General features: G+C 34.6%; 1 protein-coding gene across 3 annotated transcripts in view; it reads right to left on the bottom strand.

The window, feature by feature from the left end:
• Positions 1-4,485: 4,485 nt before the first annotated feature.
• The window catches only part of HACE1 (HECT domain and ankyrin repeat containing E3 ubiquitin protein ligase 1), a 109,131-nt gene continuing 92,640 nt past the window's right edge, over positions 4,486-20,976 (bottom strand). For 2 of the 3 annotated variants that reach the window (XM_057739228.1, XM_057739230.1), the window contains 4 exons: positions 13,168-13,266; positions 12,818-12,888; positions 6,551-6,664; positions 4,487-5,991 (listed from right to left, as the gene is read on the bottom strand). In XM_057739228.1, the coding sequence (XP_057595211.1) occupies positions 5,889-5,991; positions 6,551-6,664; positions 12,818-12,888; positions 13,168-13,266 (387 nt within the window). In that variant the 3' untranslated portion in view covers positions 4,487-5,888. Of the gene's footprint in view, positions 5,992-6,550; positions 6,665-12,817; positions 12,889-13,167; positions 13,267-20,976 lie in introns of all 3 variants that reach the window. The other variant, XM_057739229.1, reaches the window with a different exon arrangement.

The following is a 20,976-nucleotide window of genomic DNA, read 5'->3' as shown; positions in this document are numbered from 1 at the left end:
CAATGAACATGGGGGTGCAGACTTCTTTTCGGGTGTCTTCATTTTCTTCAGATACATATCCAGAGGTGGAACTGCTGGATCATACGGTGGCTCTAATTTTCATTTTCTGAGGAACCACCATACTATTTTAGAATTTTGGAATCTGAATGAGAATGTTAATTTTACTTGAATACTGTATAGACACCACTTTAAGCACTCTTCCCCACTTTCACAATAAGCTTTTCAAGAAGAATCAGATGTTGCCATTCTGCTCAGAAAAATGTAGAACTATCTGGACACAACAGTCTCCAAATCATGAAAGCCATCAGCAGATCAGAATTCTCTAGGAATAACCAGAACATAGAACTGAGCAAGGTACTAATACAGTAAAAATTTTAAAACAATTCAATGACTAGCACACAGTTTTATTTCACTCTAAGTTTATCATGTTTAACCTTTTCAGTTATTTGCTCAAGCCAACAGGCTAATCAACTTATTTGTCTCCAAATCTAGAGGGCTATTTAATAATTCAATTAGGCCAGATGCTTAAAGCTGCCTTGGACACTCAGTCTATATTAAAGCCTCTTTCCCTGCATTAATACTTTTCTGTAGCTGGTTTTTACACTTAATAATATGCTACATAGCACAGTTTTAAAACCTGGTCAAGCAGGCCTTCCATCTGCCCAACTGAATTTTATTTCCTCTGAGGGGAGGGCCTGGTCACAGTCCCTAAACCAGTATTGAATACATAGAAGGCATTAAAGAGAATTTGTTGAACTGATTTGAAAAGTTTTCTCCACGAACTGTATAACCAGCCCCTACCTAGGACTCCTTCCCCTCCATTTCACTCAGCTAGACTCGATGCACTCACACAAGTATATCGTTATAGTCATTATAGTCTCAGTTTATGGTTTTAATCGTTTTGCAACATTAGATGCACAATGTCTTTCCAAGCACCAAGTATGCTTGAAATTGAACATTTTTATAAAGATAATAAAAGTTAATGACTACCCATGATCTACGATCTGACAATACATCTGTTCTTTTTCACCCTGAGATGGTAAAATACCCACCCTAGCTTATTGTGGCACAGTGGGAGAGGAGAAATATAGTCCAATTAATCACACTTAACTATCAGCTTATTAAGTTATAGTTTCCCAACAGGCTTGTCTTACATGACTATTAGTAAGCTGCAGGTGTTTTTCTAAAAGAGTCTTTTTATAATGCAGTTATGTCATAAAGAGACAGCACAGAGTAAAAGAAAACTCAGTCAACTAAAAATCAGAAAATCTAGGTTCTAAATTCTGGCTTGGTTAAGTAGCCATGAAACCTTAAGGAAGTCATCACCTCTCTGGTCTCCAATTTTCTCATCTGTAAAATGAAAGGGCTGATTATAAATTAAATAAATTTGTGCCAATTTGCACCAGACCAATAAACAAGTAACCATAACCCAAGACCTAAGAATTCCACAAAGGACATTCTAACAGAAATCTTGTCCACATCAAAATATCTTAAACCAAACTATAAAATTGGGATTTGTTACCACTGTCAACCTTAAAAGTAAGTTTTGTTGCCTCACAACTGTGGAAGTTCATAGGAAATAGAGGAACATGTTTCACATGAAAAAACAACTGTGACTACAGATATAAATAGATATGCCTAAATTGTGGTGAAAATAACCAAAATTTTAATATTAGTTAAATGCCCACTCATAAAGACAGCTATTACACTGTATCCAACTGACAAAAGGGTTACACTCCAAAAGAATGTAAGTCTATTTGGGGGGAACTTTATAAATGGAGGCTAAGTTTTTAGTTTAACCCATAGTCACGTAAGTGACCTTCAATGTAGCTGAAGTATATAACATTAAATGCTTGAGTTCTGCGTCCTGAGACTGGGGCCTGTGTCACACAAAAGATGAATTTCCTTCTGTATTCTTGGGAAGAAGACTGGAAGTAAGCAATTATTAAGCAATTATTAAAACTAATTTACCTTTGTCATAGCCTTCTACCTCTTTCTAACCCTTTTCCATCCTAGGAGGGTACACAGCCCTAAACATGTTGTTGCAACAATCCTATCAGTCCTACTGAAGGGTCCTCTGTTCCAACAGCCCCTTCCACAACTACGGAGCAAACAATGAACATTTCAACAAATAACCTAGAAAACGTTACTATTCTTAGGCTATAACTAGTGTTGAAAGAGGCCACCTGTTATTTATAAAAGCAAAAAATATTAGAAATCTAAGTGTTAAAAATTTTAAAGATATGATCAAGTAAATTGTGAAACATTCATATAATAGAATATTATGCCATCATGTTTAAAAGTTAACAAATAAGCGGTAATAACATAGAAAGTGTTTAATATATAATGCTGAATAAAGAAGATACTCAATGCTATGTTCTTTATGAACTCAACTACTGAGCAAAATTCACTGAGAAAGATTAGAAGGAAATACAATTGTTGGGTAGTATAATTTATTGCTTTTTTCCAGTCAGTACATGAATCCATGCTTTCCAGATTTTCCCATATTAGATAAGTACCACTTTCGTTATTTAAAAAAAAGGAAAATGGGGGGGGGGGGGCAGTGTAAATTCAAATAAGTCTCTACTTAATAGAATTTCAGAGAGTTATACAGTGCTAATTATCAGGCAATATGGAAACAGCTTTGTGGGCAAGGAAGCATTCCTTTGGCTTTGTTAGCAAGGAAGCATTCCTTTGGCTTTGTTAGCAAAAGAGTTTAATTAGGAGACTCATTTTAAGTTAATCATATGTTTTGTGATTATGAAAATATTACTTATCACTATTCCTATGGCATTTCATAGGTTCAAGAAAACCTATCACTGAGACTTACCTCTCTTGATTTAGGATTCTGGACATTTCTTTCTGAAAATAACACAGGCTTGTGATTTAGACAAAAAGGAAAAAAAGTTATATAGTCTTCATGAAAAAGTCTTCATCCCATCTTAGGTTTTCCCAGATATAGCAAGTCTCTGGCCCAGAAACTTTTCTTGCATATAACCCTATGTATATTGTATTTACACACTAATAACACTTCTATGCATCTTATTTCACTTAATGTACCTTAGAAACATTTCTGTATCAATATGTATACATCCACTGCATTCTTCGTAAATACTAATTAATATTCTCTTGTATGGATATAACAATTAGCAACCCCTTACTGATATTAAATTATTTCCATTTTTGTCTATAACAAACAAGTCTTTAGTGAACATTCTTGTACAGATGTGTTATGTATGGGAACAAGTATCTCCATAGATGAATTCTTAGAAGTAGAATTACTGAGTCAAGGACTATGGTGTACATTTAAAAAACCTGCTATTGCCAAACTGCCTTCCCAAGAATTTTTTTCACTTTACACTCCAGGGGAACATTTCGAAATAACGCAGATTTTTTTTTTTTTTTTTTTTTAAGCAAACTCCAATGCTGTCAATGCTCAGGAAAATAAATTAGTGAAGCAGACTGGGGTAAGAAAATGGCAAACTGGAGAGCATGTTCAGCCACTGCAAGAAGTGGCTTCTACTCAATTCCAGGCTACTAATAATGCCTTCTAGGAACCTCTGCCCAATGTTAAACTGTCCGATTTCTCAAAAGCCAAAAATCTGGGCTTCTGCATGAAATCTCCAGTTTTGTAAATGTTGACAACTTATCAAAAATTTAGAACTGGCATGACAAACAAAACACACGTGTGAGTGGAAGTCATCTGTTGGGGCTCCAACCTGTGACCTACCTTTAAAGCTATCATCCTCCACCAAAGCCAAGAAAGACGTCACCACAACCGGCTGTGTTTAGCATATTGTTGTAAAACTAGGATTTCATTAGATTACAATAATCTTGGTTTTGGATGAATTAGAAGATGAATTTTATTAACTATGTGGTCACTGTCCTCTCAAACTATCTGAATAACTTAATCTACTCTTGCCCAGATGTTTTCATTAATCTGTTTCCTCTAATATGGTCCCTTGCCTTGTACTTTTTATTCCTGTAAAGTGCTGTATTTCTCTGTTTTCTTCCTTATATGAAACTACCACATGTTGTAAGAATTATTTTCCTATTAATGTAATCTTCTGGTACCCGAAGGGGAAGAAAATCTCTAATCATTTTTTTATACTTGCATTCAACATATCCATCTACTTACAGAAGAAATTGTGGGAACAGAATAAATTAAAAAGACTTGCTGCCTCTAGTTTAAATAGGATTTTTAATCCATATAAAATCTTTTTATATTAGCTAAATTCTTATAGTTTAGAAACTAAAGATAATATAAAAGAATAAACCCTAAAATCGCTAGCTCTATGTAAAAAAATGTTCAAATTCTTAGATATAAAACCATGAGATTTTTAACGTTTTATTATCTCCTTTCCATAAATACTTGCAAAAGGACAATCTGACAAAGCCAATGTATGATTATAAACAGAAATAAATGTTTGTAAACACTGAAATTATAAGCAATGTAATATTAAATAAACCAGTTACCTATTTGAAGTTAGAAGGCAATGACCTCTTGTACAATTAAATTTAAAAAACCAACATTTTAAAAATTATTAGCTGCATTTGTTGTAAATAAAGCATCTAAATCCTAATTTTAGAGCTAATAGTAATTTTAAAAGATTTCCTAGTGTTTAATGTATTCTATTGAGAGATGTTTTCTTATACCTATATACATGTCTATACACACTCATGTACAATACATATTTGTCTCTACTGACATACACATTGTCTGCATTTGTCAGTGACAAATACAGTGGCTGTTCCTAAGAGAAAATATGCATATAAAGTCATTTTACCAAAATGATACCACTGGATGGTCTATTTTTAGTTTCCAGAGGCAGGGTCCCAAACATTACAAATTCCTCCATTAGTATTTTTAAATGTCTGAGTGTTCCTACTTCCCCTAAAAGGTATGCTATAACTACTCAAGTGTCTTTGCAAAAGAAAACTCATTAGACCACCCTAAAATTAAAAAAACCAATGCTCTGTATTATGTATATATCACTTGAACTCAACATTCTAATCATAAAAAGCAAATTTAAGGAAAAATTATACTTAAATTGTAATCTGCACATCGGATTACATTTTCAAATGTGTCATTAGAGTTCACAGATAAAACAACAGTAACAAAAAGAAATATGGTAAAATATCATATTTTAATTTTATCTAAAATATAAATTAAAATACGGCATAAGAAAAACTTTGAGACAATATAAGTATATGAAAAACTGACCACTGAAAGATGCAAATAACTCATACAACATAGCATAAGCTTTAGTATATAAATTAGATGTCATTTCATCAGCTGTTTATTAGTCACATCAGTCTAAACTTTACATATTAAAATACTGAAAAGCTAAAAAACATCATTGCAATATAGATTCAATGTGGGAAAATACATATTTGTGGCTTTATACACAATGTAAATTAATCCATTCTATACAATAGTTTTCCAAAATATAAACAGCACTTTACATGCAATAGGACGTACCAGGCTGGATGTCCCAATATAATTTACTATATAGAAAAATAAAGAGGACAACACCTTTTTAACAAAACAGTTACATAGCAGATGTGGAATGTAGAATAAGATTTTGCCTTAACATACTCTTGGCATAAGATTAAAGAAATATGAAAAAGGACAGCTTCTACTATTTTCAATTAGCATTTTTTAAATGAAGACTACTGTGATTTTATATTTTCTAACTGTACCACAAACTGAGAAAACATAAAAGGGAAAAGAGAGGGGGGAAAAAGAAAACCTGATCATTTATGAATTTTAAACATCAGCCCTGCCTATGGGCTGCATTTAGGCTGCTTTTCTGTTGACAGTTCCCTAAATTACTTCTGCCACTCTGAATTGCACATCAGCAGTCAGATGAATTTTCCAGACTTCATTATGCCATTGTGTAACCATAGCTGCCACAATGTAGTGCCACAAGAAGCCTGTCCTTGAGTATTTCTTTACTTGGATATTCAGGTAACTTGAGCATGTTGATGCTTTAAAAGAAAAATACACCGCTATTAAATAAGAAATCTCTGAAATTCTTTATTGTTTTGTCTAGCAGTGAAAACACTACTCAAAATTAACATAAAACCACCCTCTCAAATTTGCATTCAGATTGGAAAACCCTGAAGTAGTATTTAAAAAGGAAAAAAAGAAAAAGAAAACCCTGCTGCATTGCAGTTTTCTTTAGCATGCAAATGTAGTAAAAGAAAATAAGTTCCCTACAGTCTAAAATAAATAAGCAATAGGGCAATTTAGTTTGAAATGATGGTGTAACTCAGTGATACTTACAACAGTGTAACTTTAGTGCTACCTGAACTATATATATTCAATTAGAGTACAGGTAGGTAGTTCCCTCTAACATTTTCCTTACCAAAAAAGGTGAAGGCAAGAAACTATGTAGCTACTTATTTATCAGTGATTACAAAATGTTGAATAGAGATCACTGCTGAGATTTTCCTCTCAATGCAGCAATACAGCAGTTAGACCTTTGGTCATTTAAAATGAATCAGAACAATTCACAATGCATTTAAATAAACCAATTTAACATACCATGTGCTTGAAGTCGGTAGGAGATTTGGGGTATATGGCACAGCCGCGATTGTGAAGTTTTGCAATCCACTTCCACCCATGATATTAGCAAATCCACCATGTGGGACCCTGGAACTAAGAGTTCATATCTTAGTAAGTTGTAATCATGCAAGGAAAATCTCTGTAATATATTTCAAATCAGAAAAATGACTAGTATCTAATAGACGTTCATTAAGTATTTGCTGAATAAAGAAATGGCTTACTTGATTAATTCAAGCAACTGAGGCTCTACATGTAATCCAAATGATTGCCCTGTCTGTGAAAAATATCTAGAGTCAAGGGTTTTTGTTTTGTATTGTTTTACATGGTGGGAAAACTAGAAAATTCCTTACACTTCTCTTTCCACAGATTTACAACACTGTATTTTTTTTTTAATGTCACCTAACATAATGAGACCACAGGAAGGTGAACAAACTCAGAAGTCTCACGGTTCCTAATTTCAAAACTTAAACTTGGGGGGGCAGGGGGCGAAGGGGAAGCTGGGACGAAGTGAGAGAGTAGCATAGACATATATATACTACTGTAAAATAGATAGCCAGTGGGAAGTTGCTGTATAACAAAGGGAGATCAACTCGATGATGGGTGATGCCTTAGAGGGCCAGGGAGGGTGGGGGGGGGGATCGTGGGAGGGAAGGGATATGTGTATAAATACAGCTGATTGACTTTGGTGTACTTCAAAAACTGGTACAAGAGTGTAAAGCAATTATATTCCAATAAAGAGCTTAAAAACAAAAAAAAACAAAAAAAACAAAAAAAAAAAACCAACTTAAACTAGAAAACTGCAGTCATCAAAATAGTGAGGCGCTATGCATAAAGACAGATATATAGACCAATGGAACAGAAGAGAGAACCTCAAAATAAACCCTTAAATATACGGCCAAATGATTTTCGATAAGAGTGCGAAGAACATTCAATGGAAAATGGACAGTCTTTTCAACAACTTGTGTTGAGAAAACTGGATATCCACTACAAAAATTGAAATTGGATGCTTATGTAACACCATATTCAAAAAGTTAACTCAAAATAAATCAAAGATCCAAATGAAGAGGTAAAACTATAAAATTCTTAGAAGAAAATACAGGGGAAAAGCTTCATGACACTGGATTTGGTAATGATTTCTTGGATATGACACCAAAGGCACAGGCAACAAAAGAAAAATAAACTGGACATCATCAAAATTAAAAACTTGTGTGCCAAAGGGCACCATGAACTGAGTGAAAAGGTGAGCCACAGTAGAAAATATTTTTAAATCATAAATATGACAAGGAATTAATATCAAGAAAATATACAGAACTCCTACATCTTAACAACAACAAAAAACCCAATTTAAAAAAAAGGGACACAACTCAAATAGACATTTCTCCAAAGAAGATACACAAATGGCTTATAAGCATTGGAACAGACGCTAAATCAACATCACTTGTCATCAGGGAAATGCAAATCAAAACCACACTGAGAAAATCACCTCATAGGCATTAAGATGACTATTATTAAAAAAAAAAAAAAAAAAAAAAGATCACTAAGGAAATAACAAGTATTGGAAAGGATATGCAGAACTTGAAACCCTTATGCAATTGCTGGTGGAAATGTAAAATGGTACAGCCACTGTGGAAAACATTATGGCGGTTTCTCAAAAAATTAAGCATAGAATTATAGTATATATGCAAAAGAATGGAAAGTAGAGACTCAAAGCGATATTTTTACATCCATGTTTACAGCAGCATTACTCACAATAGCCAAAAAGTGGACTCAACCCAAGTAACCATCCATGGATGAAAGGATAAGCAAAACGTGGTAAATACACACAGCAGAATACTATTCAGCCTTTAAAAGGAAGGGAATTCTGACACATGGTACAGTATGGATGAATCTTGAGGACAATATGCTAGGTGAAATAAGCCAGTCACAATAAGACAAATAATGTATGATTCCACTTATACAAGGGACCTAAAGTAATCAAATTCATAGAGACAGAAAGTAGAATGCTGGCTGCCAGAGGCTGGGGGTAGGGGAAATAGAAATTTAGTGTTTAATGGGTAGAATTTCAGCTAAGGAAGATAAAAAAGCTCAGGAGATGAAGGGTGGTGATGGCTACACAAAAATGTGACTGTACACAGAACCGTACACTTAAAAATCATTCAAACAGTAAATGTATGTTTTACCACACACACTAAAAAAACTGTTGAATACTGCACCAGGATTTTCTGTTTGAAATCACAGATGATACGTATACAATCACAGGGGGAAAAAAATCCAATATAAACAGATCTCTAAAACTAACAGTTTTCTAGCTGGGAAGAAGTTTGGTTGCTATTAAACACTTTATTGATGAAATACCTAAGCTTACCTTCGAAATCCAAGGGAATGTTAAAAGGATGCCTGAATCTTGCTAACAAAACACCAACACGTGAGCAGTTCCTACTTAGGGCAAGAGAATATCTAAAGACCTGAATATGTCTGTAAACGGAAACATTAGTTTATCTACGCGTATTACCCTTTGCCTAAACAATTAACAAAGGTGACCAAAAATGAAAAGGGATAAAAGGCAAAAAGCTGTTTTCAATTTCCTACAGAGGCAGAATTTAAAAACAAGTATTCCACTTCACCAGGACAAGGTGAGAAAATGAGCCTTGACACTGATTCTTACACAAATTATAACAGAGTATTTCAATATCAGAATAATCAATCTAATGCCTTTCTTATAAATACATTTTGAAAAATAAGCTTAAAAAATCAGAAGCTCCCCCAACTTTAATATCTAAATTGAAATTATTCTGTAAACTGATATTCACAAGCTGATCCCTGAAACCTTACTCCTCTTCTTCTAAACTACAATGGCTGGGCCCCATGCTTGAATAACCAGTGCATCTTAGCTAAGATTATGGCTCATCAAGCTTAATAAGCACGTATGAGAAAAATAAATGATCTTTGGTTGAGTATTAGGACACCTGTATTATACAATGTAAAATTACAGTTAATAAAAGTGATATATTACTGTTTTATACACAAAGAAATCAAGTCTGACTTTCATTATTCTTAAGAGATAATGAAACAAGAGTAAGACATTGAAAACAGCCTTGTAGATAAACAAAATATTGTCACCACCATAAAAATATTTTAAAGTTACTGCTGAAAGATTCTTGCTTCTACAACTGGAGCACATTTGACTCTTTAGTAAGATGTTCTAAATTATACTATGGACATGGAGAAAGACATTTTATAATCTAAATGTAAACGACAGTCATAATTTTCCAAAAAGTGCAAAAAAGAAAAAAAAAAATACATACTTTAGGTCTAGAATGCCAAATGCTATATACCCATTGATAACTGGGTCTAGTGTAAAAGGAATGTTAAGGCTGAAAAGAACTTAAGACTTACTCAGTTTGAATTCAAAACAAGGACTCCACGTAGACCAAATGCTAGAAAAGGGGATTCTTCAACTTGGAAGGTAAAGCTTAGCTCTGTGTAGTTTCCCCTCAGCTTCGTTGGCTTCTACTCTACCCACATCCTTCATCTCAGTTTGAATGGATTCACAACTACACTTCTCGACCACTTAAATAGTAAACACTGCACTTCAAATCAAAGTGTTTTTTATTCTACAAGAGCAGCAATCTAACAGACACTCTTAGTACTAAAAAACTTGAATAACTGTTTCCCTCATTTTAAAGACTCATACTGACTGAATCATGAAGGAAAATATAACAATTTATTAAATATAATAGTTTACTAATTATATTTGTTAAATATAAACCACTTAAAAAAAATAAAAGAGCACTGCCTTACAACATAAAGCAAAATAAAGTTTAGATGGCTTAAAAATTGGTATGTAACAAAAATTTACAGAAAAAAAATGCAGATAAACATATATATACAAAATCTTGGGAGTAGGGAAGAATTTATAAAAATAAAATAATAAAATAAGGAAAGTACTGATAATCAACTGGCAACCTAACTTAGAACTTTCATTGTATAAGTTTTATAAATTAAATTTATAATCTAAATTACATGGAAACCTATATGTTTAACTTAATATAATTAAAAAGCAAATGATAAACTGGGAAAAATATTTGCAGAGTTAATGTCCCTATATATAAAGAATATTTAAAACCAAATTTTTGAAAATGATGGTAGAATAATGTGCAAAAAAAAAGACAGGAAATCCACACCATACAAAGTGTACATATAAGAAACTATGAAGACAAAAATGATTATATCCTGCATTGACAGAATAAAAGAAATAGGCCCTTTCATTCCCTGCTGATGTCAATACTGATATCTTTCTGAAGGTTAAGTGAATAAAGTCCCAAGGTTATAAAAATTTATATACTTTTGTAACCAAAAATTTCTTTTTTAAGAATTTATCCTATATTTTTATCCTATATATCCTATATATTACATTTATATTTATAAATAATCAAACTGGCCTGTAAGTATATAAAGCACAATAATTCCTTATTTGTTCAGTGTTACTCATAAATAGGAAAATTCAGAAATAAAGCACAATATCAATTAAGGGAGGTTCATAAATTGAAGAATAGGCAGCCATTTAAAAAATTAGGGACTTCCCTGATGGCGCAGTGGTTAAGAATCCACCTGCCAACGCAGGGGACACGGGTTCAATCCCTGCCCTGGGAAGATACTACATGCCTCAGAGCAACTAAGCCCATGTGCCACAACTACTGAGTCTGCATGCCACAACTACTGAAGCCCATGCACCTAGAGCCCATGCTCTGCAACAAGAGAAGCCACCACAATGAGAAGCCTGCACGCCGCAACAAAGAGTAGCCCCTGCTCACCACAACTAGAGAAAGCCCATGTGCAGCAACAAAGACCCAATGCAGCCAATAAGTAAATAAATAAATAAATTTTAAGAATTAATCTATAAATGAAACAATTTTTAATGATATATTGCTAAATTCAAAAGTTATAAAATAGGAACAATGTTTTTAAAAATAAAAAGTTATATATGTGAGAAAAATTCTGGAAGAATAATCAAAATGTTAAGTGATTATCTTCATAGACTGAGATTAGAGGTGATTTTTTTTTTTAATTTGAATTGTCTAACCTTCCTACATAGAAAAAAAAAATTTTAACTTTTTATTAAATTCCTCAAATCTCTAGGTATTTCTTGGCACCAAGTAACCAAAGAAACAAACTGAAAAGATTTTCTCTAATATATTTAGTCTATAATCTGTGAATAATTAATGTGTTTTTTATATTTTGAAATTAGGTATACAGTGTAACTCCAACTATTTTTCTAATTATATACTTAAAAAACTAAGAAAATACAGCAAAATATGTTATTTCTGAATAGTGTAATTACTTAATGGGATTTTCATTTTCTTCTATCTGTAGTCTCCATTTTCCAAATTTTCTATAACGGTTATGAATTAATTTTAAAATAAATGAGTGGACTTTAAATTACATATATATAATATAGATATAATTCACAGTATGTTTTTAAAACAGGTAGGAAAAAATAAATACATCAAATTATTTATAGTGGTTACTGCTGGCAGGTAATGGTTTTTCTTATTTCTTCTAATTTTCTGTGTTCCAATGTTCTTAGAAGAACCATGTACATTTATAATGGAACAACTGAACTATATTTTCATAAACAGAAGGACACAGATGAAATTCTAAATTATCAAGAATGAAAATCAGACCTTTTCTTTTACATCTTTCAGAACTGTAAGTTAAAAGAGGTTTAAATCATCTAGTCTTCTAATATCTATGATATTTAATTGGTTCCAAAAGTAGACTTTTCAAAGTGTGGTATCAAAATTATTTTTTAGGCCACAAATCTTAAGACTTTAATGTTTGATAAGAATTGGAGAAAAGTTGCTGTGTATGGGTATTATATGTATTGTGTGTGTGTGTGTGTGTGTGTGTGTGTGTGTGTGTGTGGTCCCAGCAACAAATATTGGCTACTCTCATTAACTTACCTGCAGAATGAAAAAACTACCAAGTTATAAAATATAATATATATGCTGACAGTCCTGACTGGAACAGATTATTTTTTATACCTTAAATAAACATTTATTGAACACTACTGTATGTTTCAACTTTAATGCCTAAATAAACCTTTGTTTAATACCTAAAAAAATGGAAAAGGAAGTTAGGAATTGACAATTCAGAGTAATAATTCATTTTGAGTTGTTTATCTCTTAGACATTAGAAATGGAATATATTCAATTCTTTCTACATTATCATAAAAATACTTCTTACCTGCCAGTAACAAACTGCAAGAGAAGAACTCTCTCCTCTGGAGTAATATCTTCCACAACTTCCCAGAACCACTAAAAACAACAATAAAAAACTTAGCTCATATTTCAGGGCAACTGTAGGCTTCTTAGTACCAGAGAAATATGCAATATTCATAAAGCATATTTTATTCTATGAAACTCATTTATCAAAAAAGATTTCACACAAAGCTTTCATATGCAATTCCCATGAGAAGAATTTAGGGAAAAACTTTACTTTGTTAATTAATGTAGGTTTTCATCCAATAGTGCTGAAAAGCTTACAAGATTAAATGGCAAAACTTAACTTCATTCTAAGCTCTAGAGAGATTTTACCTGAATAACTGGATCTTCTCTTTCATAGCCACTTGTGTATTCTGTATTTTTTATCCAATCACTCACATCAATTTCTGGCATGCCAGAAAGCAGTAGCTCCTTTGGGGAAGAAGGAAAATATTTCATTAATCTTCTTTGGGGAAAAAAAAGTGATTACATTTAAATAGTAAATTTGCCTTAATTAGAAACTAATCCCATGTAAAATTGATTTATTATTGCGACAGTGTCTCCAAGTCATCAATAACAAGTACTACATGGGAGAAAAACCCTTGATACTGATAATCTCAAATACTGTGAGAAGTGGAGATGTCTCTACACTGATACAATTTAATTAAAACGTAAAAGAGATAATGCTTTAAGTTTATACAGAAACACAACAGTTTATATATGCCACAACAGTTTACATGTGCAACAATTTTATGAACATGATCATCTCTGGTTTATATATATTTTATGAATTTGTTAAATTCTATGAAAATACTGTGCTCTCAGTAGGAAAATGACAGCAAAGACCTAAAGAAATCTGGGTTAAGCAAAGGAAACGATCAAGAAACCCTAAGCACTAGAAAAAAAGGAGTTATTATAATAAAAATAGTTATTTTTTAAAAACCAAAACAGATTTACACCTTTGAAAAACTCTATTCTGGAATAATTCCAATCCTTTAAAGTCAAACTTCTCCAAGGTGAAAAAAAAATGCAATTCTCCTACTAATGACTTTTTGTATCTTTTTTCCTGGAAGCTCACCAAACAAAATATCAATCAAATAATTAAGAATGAAATTAAGAATGGCAAAAGTATTTACCATCATGTTCCCCAAGAGAAAAGAGAACATGAAAAAAGCTTGTCCGCATCTCTGAATCAGCCCGTATTTACCCAGTAAAGTGAGGCAATAACTAGCCTAGGCTTAACACTGGCAAGCCAGAACAGAAGACTTTGTTATTGCAGAGATAGATACAATGTGGTTCAAAATCACTTCTCCTACAGCAACTCCTCATAATATATACTTGACTAGTATAGAGTACGCTCTGAGAAGGATTAATGAAGGTCAATATAAGGTGGTGTCTGAGAACTCTTGGATGTTTCTGAGATCTACTCAAGGAGTCTGCAAGGTTCTCCCTTTCCCAACTTATCTGAGGCTGGATTTTCCCCATATAGTTCAACCAATCACAATAAATTATAAGCAGAAGCAGATATGAGAAGCCAGTTTCTCCTATTAACCCAGACATTAAAGAAACTTGAAAGATGTAAAACAATGCCACTTTTCCCACTATTTTTGTTTTATTCTGGAAAATGCAGTTTTAATTTCTTTAAATGTTTTACTTGCGTTAACATGTAATGAATTGTTACTTTTAAATGAATTAATAAAATATTTTACATTTCTGTTTGAATTTCAAATACAGTTAAGTATCAATTACTATAACCCACATAAACAAACTCTTTTCTTAACAGGGGTCCTAGGACCAAAAAGTTTGAGAACTGCTTGTCTAGGATGTGTTTTGGTCCTCCTTGCCACAGTATTATAAAATACTTCTGCTAGATGAAGGCATGCTAGTAGGGTTCATTTCACCATCCCCAGATACATTCTCCATCTTTCTTTGCACAGTATGTGCCCCAGGAGGCTGATCCCTGCAGACTGGCTCTCTTGCCTGTTGGTTTCAGGTTGGGTTCCATCACTGGAAAACAGGCAGGAGTCTGCAGGTGAGAGTATTTTCTGCTCTCTCCCTGCTTCAGTACCTGTCTGCAGTAGCTGTGTCTCCTCAGCTACAGCTACCATCTGGTGGCCCCTGGTGGTTCAGGCTCTCACCAGGCTCCTCACAGTAACTCCTCCACTTGGCTTCAATTCTAGGGGTGATAAAGGCTTTCCACTGTTACTAGTCTCTGGATGCCTCAACCATATCTTGTCTATCTTAACCTGCCCATGCCTCTTTAAGTTCCCTCACTACAATCTGAGCAGATTCTGTTCCCTGGCCGTACCCTGATGCAGATCTGCCAAAAGGAAAATGGGTGATTGTTCCATGTTTCTCACAACCCATGAGTTTAATCCCCTTCCCTTCTAGGCTGAAGATAAGCTTTTAATAATATTAAGTATGCTTTCACTGTTAATAATTGTGAATAAAAATGAGACTATATCCTCTCCAGAAATTTGAAGCATTTCATGAACATCGTATGTTATGACTTCGTGAAGAGGAGAAAAGATCTTTATTATCCCATTTAACACTTGGGCAAAAAAAGTTATTAAACTGACTGAAAACAGATGAAATGGGAAGTCCACAACAAAAAGTACGTATACACATAACGAAAAGATTGAGTCCCAATCAATAATTTATTTATTTTTAAGACTTTTTTTGATGTGGACCATTTTTAAAGTCTTCATTGAATTTGTTACAGTATTGCCTCTGTTTATGTTTTGGTTTTTCGGCCCGAGCATGTGGGATCTTAGCTCCCTGACCAGAGATTGAACCCGCACCCCCTGCATTAGAAGGCGAAGTCTTAACCACTGGACCCACCAGGGAAGTGACAAAATAACTAAATTGGTCTCTTGGAATTGGGTGCAACATATATAACCCATGAACTAGTAGTCAGAAACTGAGTCATGCAAGTGTTCAAAGCTGTTAGCTTACCTAGTATTCACATGACTCAGTGTTTCAATATCCTGATACCACCATGGATAAACTCATAAGCAGCACAGTATGGCAGTTAGCCCCTCAGACATTTGAGGAATGCCTCAACTGTAATAATATTGTAGATATAGTAATAACAACGTCGTCACCACTTTTGAACCTGATGATCATCTCTTGACTTGAGACTGTGTTCTGTCCACCAGTGGATGAATGAATACACCTCCAATTAAGGACACTGACGCTACTAGATACCTTCTTTTCACGAAAACTCTAGAATCTAACCTGTATCCTTTACCTCTGATGAACATTGAGCTTAGAAGTTTGTGCCAACTTTTTTAAAAAGTTTCCTATCCCAGTGCAGCAGAGCCCTTTCCTATGAACGACACAGTCACACCAAGGGTTCCAAAACCAAGTCCTACTTCTAATTCACGCCACTGAGAGGCAATACTGATGAACAGAGACCGGGCTGCAGGTCAGAGAACACAGGTTCACAGCCTGGCTATAACACATACTCCGTGAACATGAGCAAGTAGCTACTTTGGCCTAGTTTTCCTCATCTCTAATATGGGAATAACACTTACATCGGGGGTCTGATGTGAAGGTTTTAAAAGTTAATACACGTGAAGTACCTGGCAAATACTAAGTATTTAATAATAATCATCATCACTGCACAAGTAAGTGTCACGCCAACAACACTGCTCTTTCCAAACAAACCCACCATCTGCATCAGCTGAACTTAGTAAAGTCAGAGTTGAAGACAGACAGGGAATCCTGACCTAAATTCTGATATAAGAACCACAATTAAAAACTTACCAGTAGAGTGCCCCTGCCTCCTCGGTGAGCAACAGCTGCCCCCCACCTTGGCAGGCAACCCTCCAACACCAGCAGAGCAAGACCTTGGTATTCTATCCTAGCCAGTGGCTGAGGTGAGATGATCATACCAAGTGAGTTTTTTAGGAAACATCCATACTGTTCTCCACAGAAAAGAATGAAATAATGCCATTTGCAGTGACATGGATGGACCTAGAGTTTGTCATACTGAGTGAGTTGGCTACTGCGTCCCTTAACAAATCTCAATCCTTGTGAGTTTTTTTTTTTAAAGCATTTTCTTGCTTTTTGCCACCATAATGCTCCAGGCTTATCTTATATATTTTTTACTCCAGTCCTAGGATTAGCCATTTCTCCAAGGATCTCTGGGTTTTTTTCTTTCTTCTTTTAAAAATTAGAAACTAAGATCTGATCATAACCAACCATTTAAAAATATCTCTTGGATGTTTTTTTCTTTCCTGGGTAGTACTAGTGCCACCACTTTAGGTTGTGGTCCAATACACAACATTTGTTAATGTTCATATTTTCTTGATGAAAGCTGCTAGAATAATATTTACAGGATACTTTAAAAAATTTCCACTGAGGCACCTGTGCCAACCTGTGCTGGTGATTTTATCTTGCTTGGTCCTGATATGGCTGGAAACCTAGTGGTGGTTTGACAAGAGGGAGGATCTCTGGCTGAGCTCTGACCACCAGTGTCCAGGAATTAAGAGTAGTGTGTGGGGAAAAAAAGATGGCGGCGAAGTAGAGAGACGTGGAGTGCATCCCTCTCCACAGATGCATTGGGAATGCACGGAAGGACGCAGTCATTCCCACAGAGAACCAGCTGAACACCAGCAGACGGCCTCGGACACCAGAAAGGGCTGCGGGGAGCCTGACATAGCCGACTGAATATTCGTCTACTCCAATACTTGGACATTAGTCTGAGGCTTGGACAGTCTTCTATAAACACCTCTATCACCAAGACAAGCAACCCCAAAAGCTTGGACAACCATGAGGAAACAAAGAAACACCATGCAGGCAAAGGAGCAGGAAAAAAACCCACAAGACCAAATAAATGAGGAGGAAATAGGAAAAATGCCTGAAAAAGAATTTAGAGTAATGATAGTAAAAATGATACAAAATCTTGATAACAAAATAGAGAAAGTACAAGAAACAGTTCATAAGAACTCAGAAAAACAAACAGCAATGGATAACAAAATAACTGAAATTAAAAATACTCTAGATGCTCTAACCAGCAGAATGACTGAGGCAGAAGAACGAATAAGTGAGTTGGAAGATAGAATGGGAGAAATAAACGCCACAGAGCAGGAAAAAGATAAAAAAATAAAAAGACTAGAAGACAGCCTCAGAGACCTCAGTGATAACTTTAAACGTACCAACATTCGAATTATAGGCATCCCAGAAGAAGAAGAAAACAAGAAAGGGTCTGAGAAAATATTTGAAGAGGTTATAGTGGAAAACTTCCCCAACATGGGAAAGGAAATAATTCACCAAGTCCAAGAAGCACAGAGAGTCCCATACAGAATAAACACAAGGAGAAATACACCAAGACACATATTAATCAAACTAACGACAATTCAACACAAAGAAAAAATATTAAAAGCAGCAAGAGAAAAGCAACAAACAACATATAAGGGAAAACCCATCAGGATAACAGCTGACCTTTCTACAGAAACTCTGCAGGCCAGAAGGGAATGGCAGGATATACTGAAAGTCCTGAAAGAGAGAAACCTACAGCCAAGAATACTCTACCCAGCAAGAATCTCATTCAGATTTGAGGGAGAAATCAAAAGCTTTCCAGACAAGCAAAAGTTAAGAGAATTCAGCACCACCAAACCAGCCTTACAACAAGTGCTAAAGGAACTTCTCTAAGTAGGAAACACAAGAAAAGGAAAACACCTACAAATACAAACCCAAAACAATTCAGAAAATGGTCATTGGAACACACATGTCAATAATCACTTTAAATGTAAATGGACTAAATGCTCCAACCAAAAGACACAGACTGGCTGAATGGATACAAAAACAAGACCCTTCTATATGCTGCCTACAAGAAACCCACTTCAGACCAAGGGATACATATAGACTGAAAGTCAAGGGATGGAAAAAGATATTCCATGCAAATGGAAGTCAAAAGAAAGCTGGAGTAGCAATACTCATATCAGACAAATTAGACTTGAAAGTAAAGACTATTAAAAGAGACAAGGAAGGGCACTACATAATGATCAAGGGATCCATCCAAGAAGAACATATCACAATGGTAAATATCTATGCCCCCAATATAGGAGCACCTCAATACATAAGGCAAATACTAACAGCTATAAAAGGGGACATCGACAGTAACACAATTATAGTGGGAGACTTGAACACCCCACTTACATCAATGGACAGATCATCCAAACAGAAAATAAATAAAGACACACAAGCTTTAAATGACACATTAGACCATCTCGACTTAATTGATATTTATAGGACATTCCATCCAAAAACGACAGACTACACTTTCTTCTCAAGTGCACACGGAACATTTTCCAGGATAGATCACATCTTGGGTCACAAATCAAACCTCAGCAAATTCAAGAAAATTGAAATCATATCAAGCATCTTCTCAGACCACAACGCCATGAGACTAGATATCAATTACAGGAAAAAAACTGCAAAAAATACAAACACATGGAGGCTAAACAATTCACTCTTAAACAACCAAGGAATCACTACAGAAATCAAAGAGGAAATCAAAAAATATCTAGAAACAAATGACAACGAAAACACAACAACCCAAAACCTATGGGATGCAGCAAAAGCAGTTCTAAGAGGGAAGTTTATAGCAATACAGTCCTACCTTAAGAAACAAGAAAATGATCGAATAAACAACCTAACCTTACACCTCAAACAACTAGAGAAAGAAGAACAAAGAAACCCCAAAGCGAGCAGAAGGAAAGAAATCATAAAGATCAGAGCAGAAATAAATGAAAAAGAAAGGAAAGAAACCATAAGAAAAATAAATAAAACTAAAAGCTGGTTCTTTGAGAAGATTAACAAAATTGATAAACCATTAGCCAGACTCATCAAGAAAAAAAGGGAGAAGATGCAAATCAACAGAATTAGAAATGAAAAAGGAGAAGTCACAACAGACACCTCAGAAATACAAAACATCATGAGAGACTACTACAAGCAACTATATGCCAATCAACTGGATAACCTGGAAGAAATGGATACATTCTTAGAAAAATACAATCTTCCAAGACTGAACCAGGAAGAAATAGAAACCATGAACAGACCAATCACAAGTACAGAAATTGAGGCAGTGATTAAAAATCTCCCAACACACAAAAGCCCAGGACCAGATGGATTCACTGGCGAATTCTATCAAACATTTCGAGAAGAGTTAACACCTATCCTTCTCAAACTCTTCCAAAATATTGCAGAAGGCGGAGCACTCCCAAACTCATTCTACGAGGCCACCATCACCCTGATACCAAAACCAGGCAAAGATGTCACAAAGAAAGAAAACTACAGACCAATATCACTGATGAATATAGATGCAAAAATCCTCAACAAAATACTAGCTAACAGACTGCAACAGCACCTTAAAAAAATCATACACCACGATCAAGTGGGGTTTATCCCTGGGATGCAAGGATTCTTCAATATACGCAAATCAATCAACGTGATACATCATATCAACAAATTGAAGGATAAAAACCATATGATCATTTCAATAGATGCAGAAAAAGCTTTTGACAAAGTTCAACATCCATTTATGATAAAAGCTCTCCAGAAAATGGGCATAGAAGGAAATTACCTCAACATCATAAAAGCCATATATGACAAACCAAAAGCCAACATTGTTCTCAATGGAGAAAAACTGGAAGAATTCCCTCTAAGAACAGGAACAAGACAAGGGTGTCCACTCTCACCACTGTTATTCAACATAGTTTTGGAAGTGTTAGCCACAGCAATCAGAGAAGAAAAAGAAATTAAAGGAATCCAAATTGGAAAAGAAGAAGTAAAATTATCACTCTTTGCAGATGACATGATACTATATATAGAAAACCCTAAAGACTCTACCAGAAAACTGCTAGCACTCATTGATGAGTTTAGTAAAGTAGCAGGATACAAAATTAATGCACAGAAATCTCTTGCATTCCTATACACTAACAACGGAAGAGCAGAAAGAGAAATTAAGGAAACTCTCCCATTCACCATTGCAACAAAAAGAATCAAATACCTAGGAATAAACCTGCCTAAGGAGGCAAAAGATCTGTATGCAGAAAACTTTAAGACATTGATGAAAGAAATCAAAGACGACACAAACAGATGGAGGGACATACCATGTTCCTGGATTGGAAGAAT

Source organism: Hippopotamus amphibius, chromosome 6 (assembly GCF_030028045.1).
Source record: "Hippopotamus amphibius kiboko isolate mHipAmp2 chromosome 6, mHipAmp2.hap2, whole genome shotgun sequence".
Lineage (NCBI taxonomy): Eukaryota > Metazoa > Chordata > Mammalia > Artiodactyla > Hippopotamidae > Hippopotamus > Hippopotamus amphibius.
Note: the sequence above shows the minus strand (reverse complement) of the source record. Positions and strands in the feature narration are given on the sequence as shown.